This window comes from Apus apus, chromosome 1 (assembly GCF_020740795.1).
Source record: "Apus apus isolate bApuApu2 chromosome 1, bApuApu2.pri.cur, whole genome shotgun sequence".
NCBI lineage: Eukaryota > Metazoa > Chordata > Aves > Apodiformes > Apodidae > Apus > Apus apus.
In genome coordinates, this window is record NC_067282.1 from 65,171,002 (window position 1) to 65,185,415 (window position 14,414).

General features: G+C 43.9%; 1 protein-coding gene across 1 annotated transcript in view; it reads left to right on the plus strand.

Annotated features, from left to right (window-relative positions):
* Positions 1–722: 722 nt before the first annotated feature.
* Positions 723–14,414, plus strand: part of RFX8 (regulatory factor X8) — a 33,309-nt gene continuing 19,617 nt past the window's right edge. Inside the window, exons 1-6 of the mRNA XM_051610756.1 lie at positions 723–772; positions 4,217–4,340; positions 6,952–7,013; positions 8,526–8,612; positions 11,771–11,833; positions 13,409–13,472. Coding sequence (XP_051466716.1) covers positions 723–772; positions 4,217–4,340; positions 6,952–7,013; positions 8,526–8,612; positions 11,771–11,833; positions 13,409–13,472 — 450 coding nt within the window. The remainder of the gene's footprint in view (positions 773–4,216; positions 4,341–6,951; positions 7,014–8,525; positions 8,613–11,770; positions 11,834–13,408; positions 13,473–14,414) is intronic.

The following is a 14,414-nucleotide window of genomic DNA, read 5'->3' on the forward strand; positions in this document are numbered from 1 at the left end:
CACAGGAACGTGTCCAGGCGGGTTTTGAATGTCTCCAGCCAAGGAGACTCCACAACCTCTCTGGGCAGCCTGTTCCAGTGCTCTGTCACTCTCACAGTAAAAAAAAATTTTCTGATATTCACCTTAAACCTCCTATGCTTCAATTTGTATCCATTACTCCTTGTCGTATCACTGGTCATCACTGAAAAAAGCTTAACTCCATCTTCTTGACACTCACCCTTTACGTATTTGTAAACATTGATGAGGTCACCCCTCAGTCTCCTCCAAGCTCAAGAGACCCAGCTCCCTCAGCCTTTCCTCATAAGGGAGATGTTCCACTCCCTTCATCATCGTTGTGGCTCTGCGCTGGACTCTTTCCAGCAGTTCCTACCAAGTCCCTGCGTGGCCACCGAGCGCTCGCTGCCCCGCACGCTCGGCACCCGCACAGCGGGGTCACCCTTGGGGGGGGGGGGGGCACCCCCTGCGCTCAGCTCCGCGCTTCCCGCCAGGACCCCGGGGCGGAGCCCCTCGACGGGGCTGGGGGGCAGGTGTGTGGGGGGGGGTGGGGGTTGTGTGTGGGGGGGTGGGGGTTGTGGGGGGTGGGTTGGCCCCCGCCCCGACCCCCCGGGCACGGCAGCGGCTGCGCTCGCGACCACCCGCCGCCCGGCCCCGGGGCGGCCGGTACCCAACGGCCCGGCCCGGCCCGGCCCGGCCCCGCTCGGCCCCGCTCGGCCCCGCTCGGCATGGCGGAGGGCAGCCCCCGCGCCCTCCAGCACCTCTCTGTCACCCGCTGGTGGGTGCTGCCCCCTCCCCGCGGAACGGGGCCGGCTGGGGAGGCAAGGGATGGGGGGCGAGGGGAGGGCGCTGGGGGAGGGGGCGCGGCTGGTGGGTGGGTGGGTGGGTGTCCGTGTGTCCGTCCCCCCCCGGCCTCGGCAGGGAAGGGAGGAGTCCGGTTTTAACGCTTTGTTGCAGGTCGGGAGGGCTGCTGGCTGGTTTGCTGTAACGGCCCCGTCGTCACGGGGGTGCCGTGCGGGCAACGGGATTTCCCGGGGAGTCCCGTCTCCTGCCCGCGTGTCTTTCCGACGTGGATGGGGTTGACGGGGTTTTGTCTCAGCCTTATGTGCACGGCGTGGGGTCTGGCCCCTGGGGCTGCCACCCCCTTGATGTGATGCTGCAGTGCGGATGGCCAGGACTGAGCCTGGTTGGACCACCGGTGGCTGGCGTGCCCTGACAGCGCGCCACGGGTGGCTGCCGGGCTGTGAGCCGGTGGTGTGCTGGCGTTCAGAGGGATGCTGAGTGATTGATGTTCTCCGAGGTTATGTTTCCTTGAGGTGTAGGTAATGGTTGAACTCCTCAGTGAGATAATTTCTGTGCTGGAGTAAGTCTGTCACCATCATTTCCTTGTGCTTTGAGAAAAGCATCATCTGCTGCATCACAGCCAAAGAGAAACCAGGGTTACTTTCCTTTTTTCCTCAAGCACAGGGGAGTCCAGCTGCTAAGCAATGTTCAAGCTTTGTGTGAAGCAGTAACAACACACATAAGCAAAGTTCTAACTTGACAGCAAGCAATATTAGATGGTTTTATTTCCCGTCTCAGTAATACCTGAGCAGTAGGAGACAGTCTGTGCTTCTGCTGTGATACAGATACCACTACTCCCATTTCAAAAGGACTGACAGAAGAGATACATCCAGGATCATCCAACGAGTTTGAGACACTGCATAAAACTGAACCAAGTAGTCCTTGAAATCATAAAATTATAGAAGGGTTTGGGTTGGAACAGACCTTAGTGATCATCTGGTCCCAACCCCCTGCCATGGGCAGGGACACGTTCCACTAGACCAGGGTGCTCAAAGCTTCAACCAACCTGGCCTTGGAATACTTCCGGGGATGGGGCAGCCACAGCTTCACTGGGCAACCTGTTCTAGTGTTTCACCACCCTCACAAAAAATATTTTCTTTCTAATGTTTAATCTAAATCTAACTTCTTTCAGCTTAAAGCCATTACCCCTTGTCCTCTCACTACAAGCCCTTGTAAAAAGTCCCTCCCCAGCTTTCCTGTAGCCCCTTCAGGTACTGGAAGGCTGCTATAAGGTCTCCTGGAGCCTCCTCTTCTCCAGGCTGAACAGCCCCAACTCTCTCAGCTTGTCTTCATAGGAGAGGTGCTCCAGCCCTCTGATTGTCTTTGTGGCCCTACAGATGAGCAGATTATTTATTTCATCACCACAACCTGCTGAATCACCTTCTCATGTTTTGAATTTTTAAAAATATTCAGCTTCATTTTATGGTTGGTGCATTCCTAGTAGCAAACCGGATTTTGGTTCAGAAATAGTTAAACAGCAGGCTTGCAAACCTGTGTAATGCCCTGACTGTCAAGGGTTCACGTAGAACTGGTGGCAAACTCCAAAATCTGGAGTTTGTTTGAGGTCCTAGACTGATCAATTAACAAACACCACAGAAAGTGTGTATTGAAAGTAGCAGATAGATGGAGGTCTTTCCCATGTGCTTTTTCTTTAACCTCCATCTGTCTCCCTTACCATTCTTTCTATTTTGTTGTCTTTATTAGCAGTTCTTTTTTGATGCATGCCATAAACATTCAGGTTTTGAGAACCCTGGGGCTAATAGACAAGATGATAAGCACTGTGCTCTTTTCTGCATGGATATTTTTTCCCTGATATTATGTGTCAGCACTAAGAATGTGTTTGACTTGTTATTTGAAAAAGGCTGGCAGTTTAATAGATGCTAAATTGGTGAAATGAAATTCCCAAATATTTTGTCACTAAATAGTTAAATGCTGAGGCAAAACTATTGGCAGAAAACAGCTACTGAAGCATTTCCAGTGACTCTTGTGCTGTTATATTAAGGATGAATTTGGACTTAGGTTTAATCTCCTCTGGGACTGCTCAATAACAAAGGGTTTTAGATGGTTGCTCTAGAAGAAGTAAGCATTTCTGCCTGCTGGGAGGCAGAGCTCAGCCAGGACTCTTATCTAGAATAAACTTCATTTGCCTTTCAGCCCCATGACGGGAAATACCCAGTTAGCAGAGCAGATCCCGTATCTTAGGTGCAGGTTTCTGCTCCTGTCTAGCTGTGAAGCCTTTGCTGTGGGGTTGTGGGGCTGGAGGTGGTGAGGAGCTGGCAGGGAGCCCAGCACAGCTCAGCCCCAGCGCTTGGCAGTGTCAGCCTCTTGGGTTGGTGAGGGAGAAGGTGGGCTCTGAGGAGGCAAAAGCAAGGTATTTTGGGGCCTTTTGTTAGGGAGATGGATAGCTGGGGGAGGCAGCCAGCCTTCTTCCCTGGAGAAAGGGAAGAGGGCATGAATAAAAAGAGAGGTAGACATCGTCAGGCTGTGCAGCAATCATCTTGCTCAGTCTGTTCTAGCAAGGTGGTTTGCTGAAGATCTTATCCACTATCTACTGCCAATATGGAAAGATAAACACTGGGTCTTCTGAAATCAGGCTCCTCCTAAAAGAGAGGATGCTGATTTAAAATCCAACTGGCTTATCTAACCTGGTGATTACGAAAAGTCTGCTTTCCAAACAAACTCAATTTCCAACATACTCAATTACACAGTGAGTAACTGGCACTGTGCTGCACTAGCATTCAGCTGATTAATTAATTAAATATGCATAAATCATTTGGTGTAACGGAAGCAGAGTCAGAGTAAGAAAACACTGTCATACGATCAGCGTGTCATTCTTTGAAAATTAATCCTTCTGCTTCTTTGCTCCAACTTTGCTTCTCTATTTGTACTGCAAGAGGCTGGAAAAATGTTCTTATTATTATCTTTGGTATAGTGCAGACCTTTCTAATTAGAAGATCAAAGTACATCCTTTGATATAACAATTACTTACCATATGAAAGATGCTAATATTTTCTGTATTGGTGTTAATGCTGTAATGATCTTACTAAGTTGTAATTTTTTATTTAAAAATATGAGATGTAGTTAATTTCTTAGAACAGTCTCATGTAACCTCTTTTGCACTTTAAAACAATGAAAGCATAAATTTAAATGTTAAAAACAAACATAGAAAAAATAACATCTATATATTAAAATGTTGGGTTTATTTCCCCAGAATACAGATTAACATAAAAGTAGTACCTTTCTTTTTGATTCTATGCTTCCATAAAATCAGAGTAACTATTACAGAGTTCACTGTAAACCTGATGAGCTATTAACATTACAAACTAAAAGTTCTTTCTTCTAATTCTGACATAAACCAACTGATGTTTTTCTTTTAAAGGTTAGCTGATAATTTCTATTGGTGTGAAGGATCCACTGTACCCCGTTGGCTACTATATGAATTGTACATGGAAAGCTGCAGTCCAAATTCCAAGTGTCAAGTGAATTCATCCTCCTTTGGAAAGGTACAGAGTAGATAGGCTAGACAAGAAACAGAGATATGTAAAAAGAAAATCTGTTGATCAAATAAGCACACTGAATATCAAAAGAGATTAAATAACAGAGAAGAATGTATCAATACCAGGGAAAAATATGTACTGTATTATGCTTGTGTCTTTTCTAATATTTTTCTGGTAAGCCCTCATGTGGACTTAGTTATACTCCTTGTGGTGGAGCTTGTTTTCTTCAGGGAACTGGTTTATGTTACACTAGCAGAGATTACTTTTGCCAATGCATTTTAGAAAGCTTTATCAGGGTAAACAGCTCAAGGTTAATAAACTTATCCTGAGGAGCTGATTCTTCTGTCCTTGAAAAACCCTTTTGGTTGTTACATAATTTTATACTTCCCTTTTTAAGTATGGCTGGGGAGAATTTGCTCCAAACACACCCTAAAAAAGTTGATATAGAATCATCCAAGCAAAGCAAATGCAGATGTAGAACCCAATCTCCTTTAAACAGTCCACTCTTCGAATACATGGAGGTTGATGGAATCTACAGTGCATTTAACACTCAGAAATCCCAACTCAAGAAATGCTCATAGCTATTCAAATTTATTTAAGAAATTAAGGAAGATAGAATGCCTTGTGATTGTTTGTTGCACAAGACCTGTTGTTCAGAATTTCCTGTTTTTACTGCTTGTATTATTCTATTAGTGCCCATGGTAAGAGCTACTATGCACTGTTTTAACACAGAACCAAGATTATTTAAGTAGAAGTTGTATCACAATTCCAGTGTGATTTATTACCATAGCCTAATGGATCATCAGCCCAACCCATGGGTAGAATTTACCTGGCTCAGTGTAGATGTCTGCCATGAAGCTAGTCACCTTAAAATTTCTTGGTAGCCAATGGAGAGAAATAAGTAGTTACATATGATTCCTCTCTACTTGCTTCTCTCACCCAAAGTGAGTCATCTCAGGCAGCTCATCTGAAATGTGCCTCAGAACTGCCTCTTGGTCTCCATTGGCTACAGAGTCTGCAGCAACTAGCTTAGACATCTCTACCTTGTGGCCACATAGGTGGGATTAATCCCATCCTGTCTGTATGCTTTCAGGTGCTCCAGCATGACTGAGTTACCACCTGTAAGCTAAGCCTTCTTGTGGTTCAAGTTAATGCATTTTACTTTTAAGTTGGGAATGGTATGGATGCAGCATGAGTCTGGTCACGCAGCAGAGCTTACCTGATGAGCCATAGCTGCTATGGGTTGGTGCTTGCAACTGTTTCCTCACAGCCTTACCTGGCCCAATCCATTGCAGTGCAAGTTCACACGTCCCAAGTGAGCAGCTCCCCAGTGTCTTGAAACGGTCTGTCCTTCTGCAGCCAGAGCCTGAGGAGGGCAGGAACTGTGGCAACGTTGGTTGAAACTGAAGGTGCACATGTAATCAGTTACCACGGCCTAGCTAAAGGGCTGAGCTATTAATAATTCATCAAGCTGTAGAAACTTGACTGCATTACATGCATGTAGACTGTAAGGAATTCTGCAGTCAAGCCCCATGTGAGTCACACTGTGATGATTTAAGACACTGCTAATCTTCCCTATCCTTCTGCCCAAATACACCACTCACTCTGTAGAAGGGGCAGTGGGAAGAAGTATGTGTCTTATGCCACAGAAGTCTCAGTTTCACAGGCCGTCCTTTTAAAAAAATGGGATTATGCTAAAATACCATCTTAAGAAGGGAGCAGCTGGGGTAGATCTAAACAGAAACATGTGAAGAACACAATCACTCCAACACTGTTAAAACTGTAGGTTTTAGAGTGACTTAGGGGAAATTTGTCCTTTACCAGGCCTTTGGAGCAGCAAAGTGCACTTGGCAGAGAGTCCAAGGCTTGAACTGCAAAGTGGAGGCTCCCCTCACTCCTCACTAGTGTTGAGTACTCAATCCTCCGCACTTGTTACATGGGGAATCTTTGCTCCAGCTCTCCTGGGTTAGTCTGTGTCATCACAGACAGCTCATGCAGAATAATCATAGCAAAGTGGATTATTACCCCAACAGTATCTTATTTCTCTGTAAGGTCTAACCTTGACAGATGTGGCGTGACCTCAGTTCACCTTTGCCACTGCGGTGGTCAAAAGGTTGCTTTGCAGCTTGATGATTCAGGTCCTTTTAAAATAGGTAAGTCAGGCCCTATCCTGCAAGTCCCCCTTCTAAGAGTGAGTGGGTAGGCGAAATCCCTTGCATGAGCAAGTCTTACTTGAATGAGTAAGGCTCGCAGGTCTGGCAGAGTACTGGAGAGTCTCAGCACCTTTGAGTTCCCCAGCTGATAGACCCAACCTGGCTGTGGGTGGTCTCCTGGTGTGTGCACCAACTGTGCTTCTGTGCAAGGTAAAAAATACTAGTCTAAAATTTCCTACCTTAGGGAGGTAATCCCTTAAATTACTTAGATTTCGATCTGCAAGAGCGTGATTGAGTTCAGTTCAACAGTTACCATTTGGAGAGGCATGTAAGAACAGGTATTAGCCTGCAAATGATGGAAAGCAAAAGAAGTGATTAAGGAGAAAAAAATGTAGCAGATATATTTTTGTATTTTAGAGTTAAATTGCTAAGTATCTCTGATTTTCTGTTTGTTTTTTTTTTAGCTTATTCGGTTAGTATTTCCGGATCTGAGGACAAGAAGACTGGGCACAAGAGGGAATGCCAGGTATTGATTTTTCTACCTTTCTTTTAAAATGTTATTTACAGCTGCTCTAAGACAATTTTTAAATGGCTGGGTTTTCAGCTCCAGCACTGTAACACAGCAAACGAATTGTTGGTTGCAAGTCTGCAATGCATCGCAAGACCCTGACTGATTCATGATGACACTGAGTACATTAAAATAGAGTTAATTCCATGAAATTCACCACATTAGGGCTGCTTTAGTAGGGCATGAATTCCAGATCAGACTGATTTTTTCAAAATTAGTGCTTTGAGCTGCATCTACCAGACATCACAGCCTTACTCAGAGCTCTTGAGACACCGGGTCAGGAAAGCCTGGCTCTGGGATGCGCGGGGGTGGCAGCCATGATTCATGTCTGAGTTGCGCTTTTCAGCCTTGCACATATCTGTGGAGTGACCCAGCATGTACTGATGGTCAGTGCAAATGTTGTGAACAGTTTAAGAACATTTAAACCAGACCACCTCAGAACCTCCTCCTGCATGTCCTTTCTTTTCCTTTCCTTCTCTTCTTCTGGAGCACAGAGGTTTTGATACTCTTTCATTGATTCAATGTCCAAAATTAGAATCACACTCTGAGCACCCAGAGTGGAAAAAGGGATGTTTTAAGGGCATTGAGACACAGTGATTTGGCAAGCATTTTAAGTAGCTATCAAGTCCTGCCTTTGAGAATGACATGCCTTTACTTGATCTGCAATTTTTCTCCACTGGTCTGGACTTGTTATCAGCTTGATCCAGCAGGATCCTTTATTTTGGGAATGCCTCACCACAGAGAATCCCAGGCTTCTTGTCATAGCTGGCAGGATGTGGGAGGGTGTGTGACACCCCCAGCCTCCATACTTTCTCTTCCCATCAGCAGACAGTTACCTTCTGCTGGCTGCTCTTGGCCTGAAATCGCTGCATTGCTCCTCTGGCTTCCCAGTGACCCAGCCTGGGAAGAGCCAGGTGGTAGCACCTGAGCAGCGGGGAGGGTGACTCTCCTGCCCACCAAGGTCAGGATAAACCTGGCAGGTTTCTTGGATTTTAGCTTGCCATGACCACTGATGAGCCATCCAGTCCCTACACTACTGTAATGGCTGCAGAACAATTGCATGAAATCTTTCAGCTTGTATGGGGATATGGGGACCTCTGTCAACTGAGACTCTGGTTCCTGATTTTTCTAGCTGTCAAGTACAAATCTCTTGCATCATGTTTACTGCCTTAAGCTTTTTTGTTCAGAAGAAATTATCATGAACAAAAAAACCAACAAGCAACACAACAGAACAACAAACAAAAAAGGAAAAAACTGTTAAAAAGAGTGTTTGCAATTATCTTCTGTTGGAGAAAATAGATTTTCAACAGAATTCAAAGAAACAAAGGTAGGTTTGTTGTTTTGTTTTTTTTTGTCGGTCTTTTCTGGTTTAAATAGGTTGATCACCTGTTTTCCAAGAGGAAAATGAATTATTTGCTGATTATTGAAAATCATATGCTTGTCAGTTTATAGTTTTTTATTGTTTTCTAGCTATCATCATGTTGGAATATCTATCAAGAGTAGCTCTTCCTTTTATGCACGTTATTGTTCTCTTCTGTCCGAAAAAGATTATCACAGGTTTGTTTTTTAAATGTTTTAATCATAAAGTGTTACATGTCAGTCTATATATTGCCTGTATATAAAAGTTTGTAAATTATCTGTTGAACACTGACATCAGTATTATTTTTTTTCCTATTATTATACACACTATAAAAGTGCTGTGCCCTAATAGCAAAGCTCCATTTTGAAAATGTGTCCTGATCAGACTTCCTTAAATTGGACATTTTAGCCATGTAGATCTTAAGAGCAGGAATTTTTGCTAGACCTCAAAGAGGAGCTTAATATATTGAGACTCTAAATGGGAGCTCAAATAAGCATATTGACAGGCTTGTACATGACTTCAATGTGTGCACAGATAAATTCTGTATTTCAGTTTCCATTCCCTAACATGCAGATACAGCATTTTTCTGTAGCATCAATGCCAGAGGGATACAAGTCGGCCTATTAAGTGTCCAGGTATCCTGGTGATGATGAAAGCTGCTTCACTGTCTGTGGTATTTTACATGGTTGTTACCTAATTGAATGGATGCTCTGCAAGAGAACTGAAAAAATATACCCACAGGTCTGTTGCCTTCCATCATGGGTTTTACAGCAGAGTAGTGTTGCAGAAGAGTGACGATGGCAAACAATGGGACAGGGCAGAGGATCAGGTTCTGCAGATGAGCAGGTGCTAATTGTTCGTTATGAGACCAAACAAATTATTCATAGGTAACTGCAGGTTCACTTCCCTTAAGATCTTTACTGAAGTGATATCCCTCACTACTGGTGTACCCAGTATAACCAGAACAGGTCTAAGATTTGATATCCATAATGGGGAAAGGTCTTGACCACTGTTCAAGGAACATTGCAGGTCTCTGTCTGAGTCTCTGCTGGCTTGCCTTCTTCCAGGGAAAGAAAGGTGTTTCCCTGCAGCCTTACTTGAAAGAAGCAGCCTCCCTGAGCATAACAGGAGAGCTGCTAGTTCTGGTTATAGAAGAGACGAGACAGAACAGAATTAATTGAACTGTTGCTCTTTTTCCTTCCAGTGTAGAAACATTACAAAAAGCAGGAGGAACCAAAGAAGCGATGTTGGCTAGTTCTAGGCCAGGTGTAGAAGCACAGTCTTTAAACACTACAGGGAGCCAGAAACATCACATATGCCAGTATAACTTGTTTCCTTGTATGTCAGCATAGCTTGTGTCCTTGACCCCTCTCACAGGAATGAGCCATGTTCCCTGCCTGGCTGGGGAAGACACTATAGTCCATGCTGGAATGTAGAGGAGCTGCTGCATTGGCTGCAGGCCTCCCTCTCCTTCTCCACTAGCTGCCAGAGGTGTCCACCCAGACACCTGCTCTTAAAAAACTGTATTTAATTTGGTCAAACCAAGGAAAAGAAGGCCAACACAACTTGCAATCTAGTGATCTTGATGTAGTTTCTTGGGATAACTTTGCAGATTTGAAAAAAAAAAAAAAAAAGTATTCAGACCAGGATCATCTTTCTAGTTGCAATAGACAAGTCTCTCAACTGCAAAATTATCTTGTCTGACACTTCCTTCACTGAAGACAGTTATAAGAAGCCAGTAAGCTGATGTGTGAAGCCAGACAGATGAAATTAGAGCAGATTTCACTCTAAATGCAGCCACACATCCCAGTCACGAGCCAACAGGCACACCCACAACACCTGGGCAGCCAGGTGTCACAGTTACTTCCTGTATCTGTTAAAAGACAGCAGGAAAAAAAGGAGAGAAAGCAGTAGAAAAGCACAGAACACAGACAGAGTCGCATGAATGGCACAATTACAATTTAAAAAAATTAAAATAAATAAACCACATACAAAATAATCAACAACTACAACTAAATAAGTGAGTTTGTTTCCATCTGTATTGAGTTTTGTACATTCTTTGCAAATAAATAGGAACACACCAAGGAAAAACCTCATCTTTACTGTTCTCTTGATAGAGTTTAGCACTTTTTAAAATGAGAATTAATTTTGCATGATCCAATGAAGTTGATAAAACCAACAAAGGCAAATTCTAAATTGAAATTTAGAAAAAGAGTAATGAAAACTTGAAGACCTTTCTACCTGCAGTAACTATTGCTGCCTCTCATGCCTGAACAGAGTCCAACATGCAGATTGTTTTTTCTGTTGCATGTACCTAAGAGGAAGATGGAGCAGGGAGCCCATTTGAGAGACCACGGCATCCATCCAACCTGCGGGTTGGTGAAGAAAGGGATGGTTTAAAAACTATGATCCACTGTCTCTAATTACTGAAAAGAAACTTTCTTGACCATATTGAGATAGTCAGCAATTGACATGGTGCTGGTAGTGAGGAACAGGGTCCATGCAGGGTCTGACGGGTTGGGAGCTTTGCTTGTTGTTGTTGGGGAAATGGCAGGATGATTATAATGGTTTGCTTTTGACTACAAAGACAGAATTTGCCTTTTAATAGTCAGTGGGGCCTTGGATGTGTCAGCTGGCCAGATTGGAAGGTGTTCACTTGAGGAGTGATGAGGATTCTCTTACACAGCACCTGTAAATTGGTTTGTTTCTAAGTCTTGGATTTTTTCAAGATACATGTACCACAGCTCTGCTGCTGACATGATGAAAGCAGTGTAAATAACCACAACTGTACCCAATGAGATGTCCAAATGTATTAGTGAGATTTAAGGGAATATGGTAATTGCTGATTTGCAGTACAATAGGGTGCCCTATAGGAATGGGAGCTTTGAGCTTTAGCTCTCCATAAAATGGTATTTGCTCTGGTAGGTCAAGGAGGCTTTGAGTATGGCAGTGTTAAAGAATGCCAGCAAATTCTGGCTTTGTAGGAGTTACTTGATGATTCTAGTAATAGGGAAGGTTTGGGCTTCTGACTCTAGGGAAGCAAACCCACAATTTTTAATAAAAAAATCTGATGCGCTTCTAGCAAATTAGCTTTGCTAATCTCAGTGTAATCTGACAGACAAGGCACATTCACCACCCTCCCCCCTTTCTTTTTTCCTTTGTCCTTCCCGTTCACCTCCTCTGTTAGTCTTTTCATCATCCCCACCATTTTACTTCGCTTTTTAGCTCTAGTTCCCACCCTACAGCACCATTTAAACTCTGCATGAGACATGGTGAAACTCCTTGTGATTTTGCTGTCACACGTTTTCTCCTTCTTCCTCCCACCTCTCATTTTGTGTGTCCTGTCTCCTCCCAGGCACTGTTCTCCAGGGAAAGCCAGCAGCTCTGCCTGCCAGCCAAGCACCTCTGCAGGCACCAGGTGAGTCCCAACTACCTTTGCTAACAGCGGGAGCACAGACAGGTTAGCTTTCTGTAGGTACTTGTACTTAAGCATCACTGGGCTCCCGGTTGGCTGTTGGGGCACAGGAGGACCCAGGCAGCACTCTTTCTCACACCTCCCTCATCATCCCTGCGTGGGGGGGGAGCAGGGAACCAGCCTGTATCCAGAGTCAGCCCACTGGAGGAGAGTGATGCTGATACGTGTTGCCATAGTAGCAGCAGCAGAAGATACAGCTGGCTGCCTTCTCAGCGAGAGCAGGAGCTGGAAAATATTCATTAATTTTGTTTCACAGGCTTTAGAAATCTGCAGGAGGGACCTATTTGAGAGAAGTGTTATGAAGCATCTCTACTTACACATTCTTCCCTTTGTCCAGTCACTAACTCTAAAAATGTCTGGAAGAAAGAGTCAACAGTGTTACCAAACATACCCAATGTGAATGTTGTGCCCTGTCTTGGGTGGCCTGTTTGGTTGTTGTTTCACTGGAGAACCACCTTCATGGCAGAGAGTAGTGGAAGAGGGAAAGATATTTCAGGTGGCATGGGTCAGTCCTGTGGACAGCAGAGAAGCAAGCAGAGACATTTTCAGTAGCTTGACTTTCCAAGCAGATAAGCTGCTACATTTTTCCTTCAGGATGTCTGATGGTACCCTCCTTTATAGTACATCACAGCAGTGAAACCCAGCAGCCAAGATCTGATTAGATAGCTTGAGTGTTGGCAGTCACCAGTGGAAGTCCAAAAGGACCCTGGAGTCTGAAATGCCTTCACAGACAGTGAGCAGGTGTCAGCAGCAGATGGAGGCTTGACTGGAGGAATCTGACTCTCACAGCATGTCCCTTTTACTAGCACCATTGCCTCCCCCTCCTGTAGAACTAGCCTCAGCAAAACACTGAGAGAGAGAGGTAGGAAATAGTAAAGCAAGACAGCATCCTCTTGTGCCTACATCCCTGGCTGTCCAGACAAAATCCAGAGGTCAAGCCTTTGAATGGTCCAGGTGAATTCTGACCATATGGAGCATCATGGCAGGCTTGCAAAATAAACATGGGCAAGTCAGAAACAAAATGCCATCTAAACTGGTATAGGGTGCAGGAAATGTCATTGCTGTGAAATTAAAGCACAAGGATGATTATGCTTTTGTTATTTGCATGTTTATAATTATCATTATCATTCCAAATGAACTGTAACTATAAATACAAACCAACAATTTTGGTGCAAGAAGTTGGAATATGTCGCACTGATAAATGGCTAATACCTTGCCATCTTTGTAATGAAAAGTTCAGTTTTATCTTAAAATTAAGACATCTGTCTTCAGACTTCTTAGAAAATCACAGTGCTGCTGAATTACAGGAAAGAGAGTGTTGGGTTTTTTTCCCTAACACAATGCTCCAACCCAGTGTACTCTATCCAATATGAGCTCATTTTCTTACTAAATGCAGAATAAATTAGTGAGCTTCTTAAAGTTTGTTTCTTTCGTTTGTTTGTTTGTGGGGGTTTTGTGGGTTTTTTGTTTGGTTGGTTTTTGTTTTGTTTTGTTTTCCTGTTGTATACTTTACCACAGTGGAAATGCCTGCAGTTCTGGAAGTGCAGCTGGTTACATGAGCATCAAGAAAAAAAAAAGAACAGTGAGTTTCAGATACATTGGACTTCTAACAAAATGTCTCTCTGTGTGTTTAATTAAAATGGCTTTATAATATGTTCTGATGAAATACAGTTAACTCATCATCTTCTTCAAAATAATCCTTGTCTGTATCATCTCACTAAATGCTTACTTCTCCCACTCCTGTTTCACCTGGTAGCTAAATATTTTTGTCATCTTAATGTCAGCTCAAATAATATTATCTGTGCTGAGAGAGGAAATTGTGGCCGACAGCCCAGGATTTGAGTATTAGGGGAGTTAGTGGGGCACAGCCTTCCTTGTCTGAGGCCCACGGAAACAGACCCTCATGCAGCTGAGCCGGTCGGTGTCTTTTCAATGGGCTCAGACTTTATTGGCACGATAAGTATTTAAATACTAGGAAACGAGTAAGAAAAGAGAGCACAGCCCCAGCTCACCACAAAGGGCAGATGTGAAGCTAACCTGCGGCAGCTCTCCCGTCAGCGTGCTGTCATGGGAAGGATTGACACCAGGCTTATTGGAAGTCAGCCAGCAGAACATGAGCAAAAAACTTATGCCGACCAAGGTGAGGAGAAAAGGAGAGACTGGATGTCTGTCTTATTTTTACAGGGCACTCGGGTGCGGTAATGAGTGCTCTGAAGTGGAGGCAATGACAGCCGATGAGAAATGTGCTGTCACCCCAACAGCAGAGCTGACCATCTGCAGCTTTATTTAGAAGGCTACAACCGTGACATGTGTGCTATAGAAAATATATGTGGAAGAGATGTAGAGCATAAAATATTCACCAGTTTTGGAAAGAAGTTAATGTAGTATTTAGGTTTTAAATATTTAGTCAGACATGCTTGTTTCTTTCATCCACCCCTGCTTTCTAAAAAAAGGACAAGCATTCCTCTGAAGAAATACATCTTATTAAAAAATCATGTTATACCATTTCAATAAAGTACTTAAT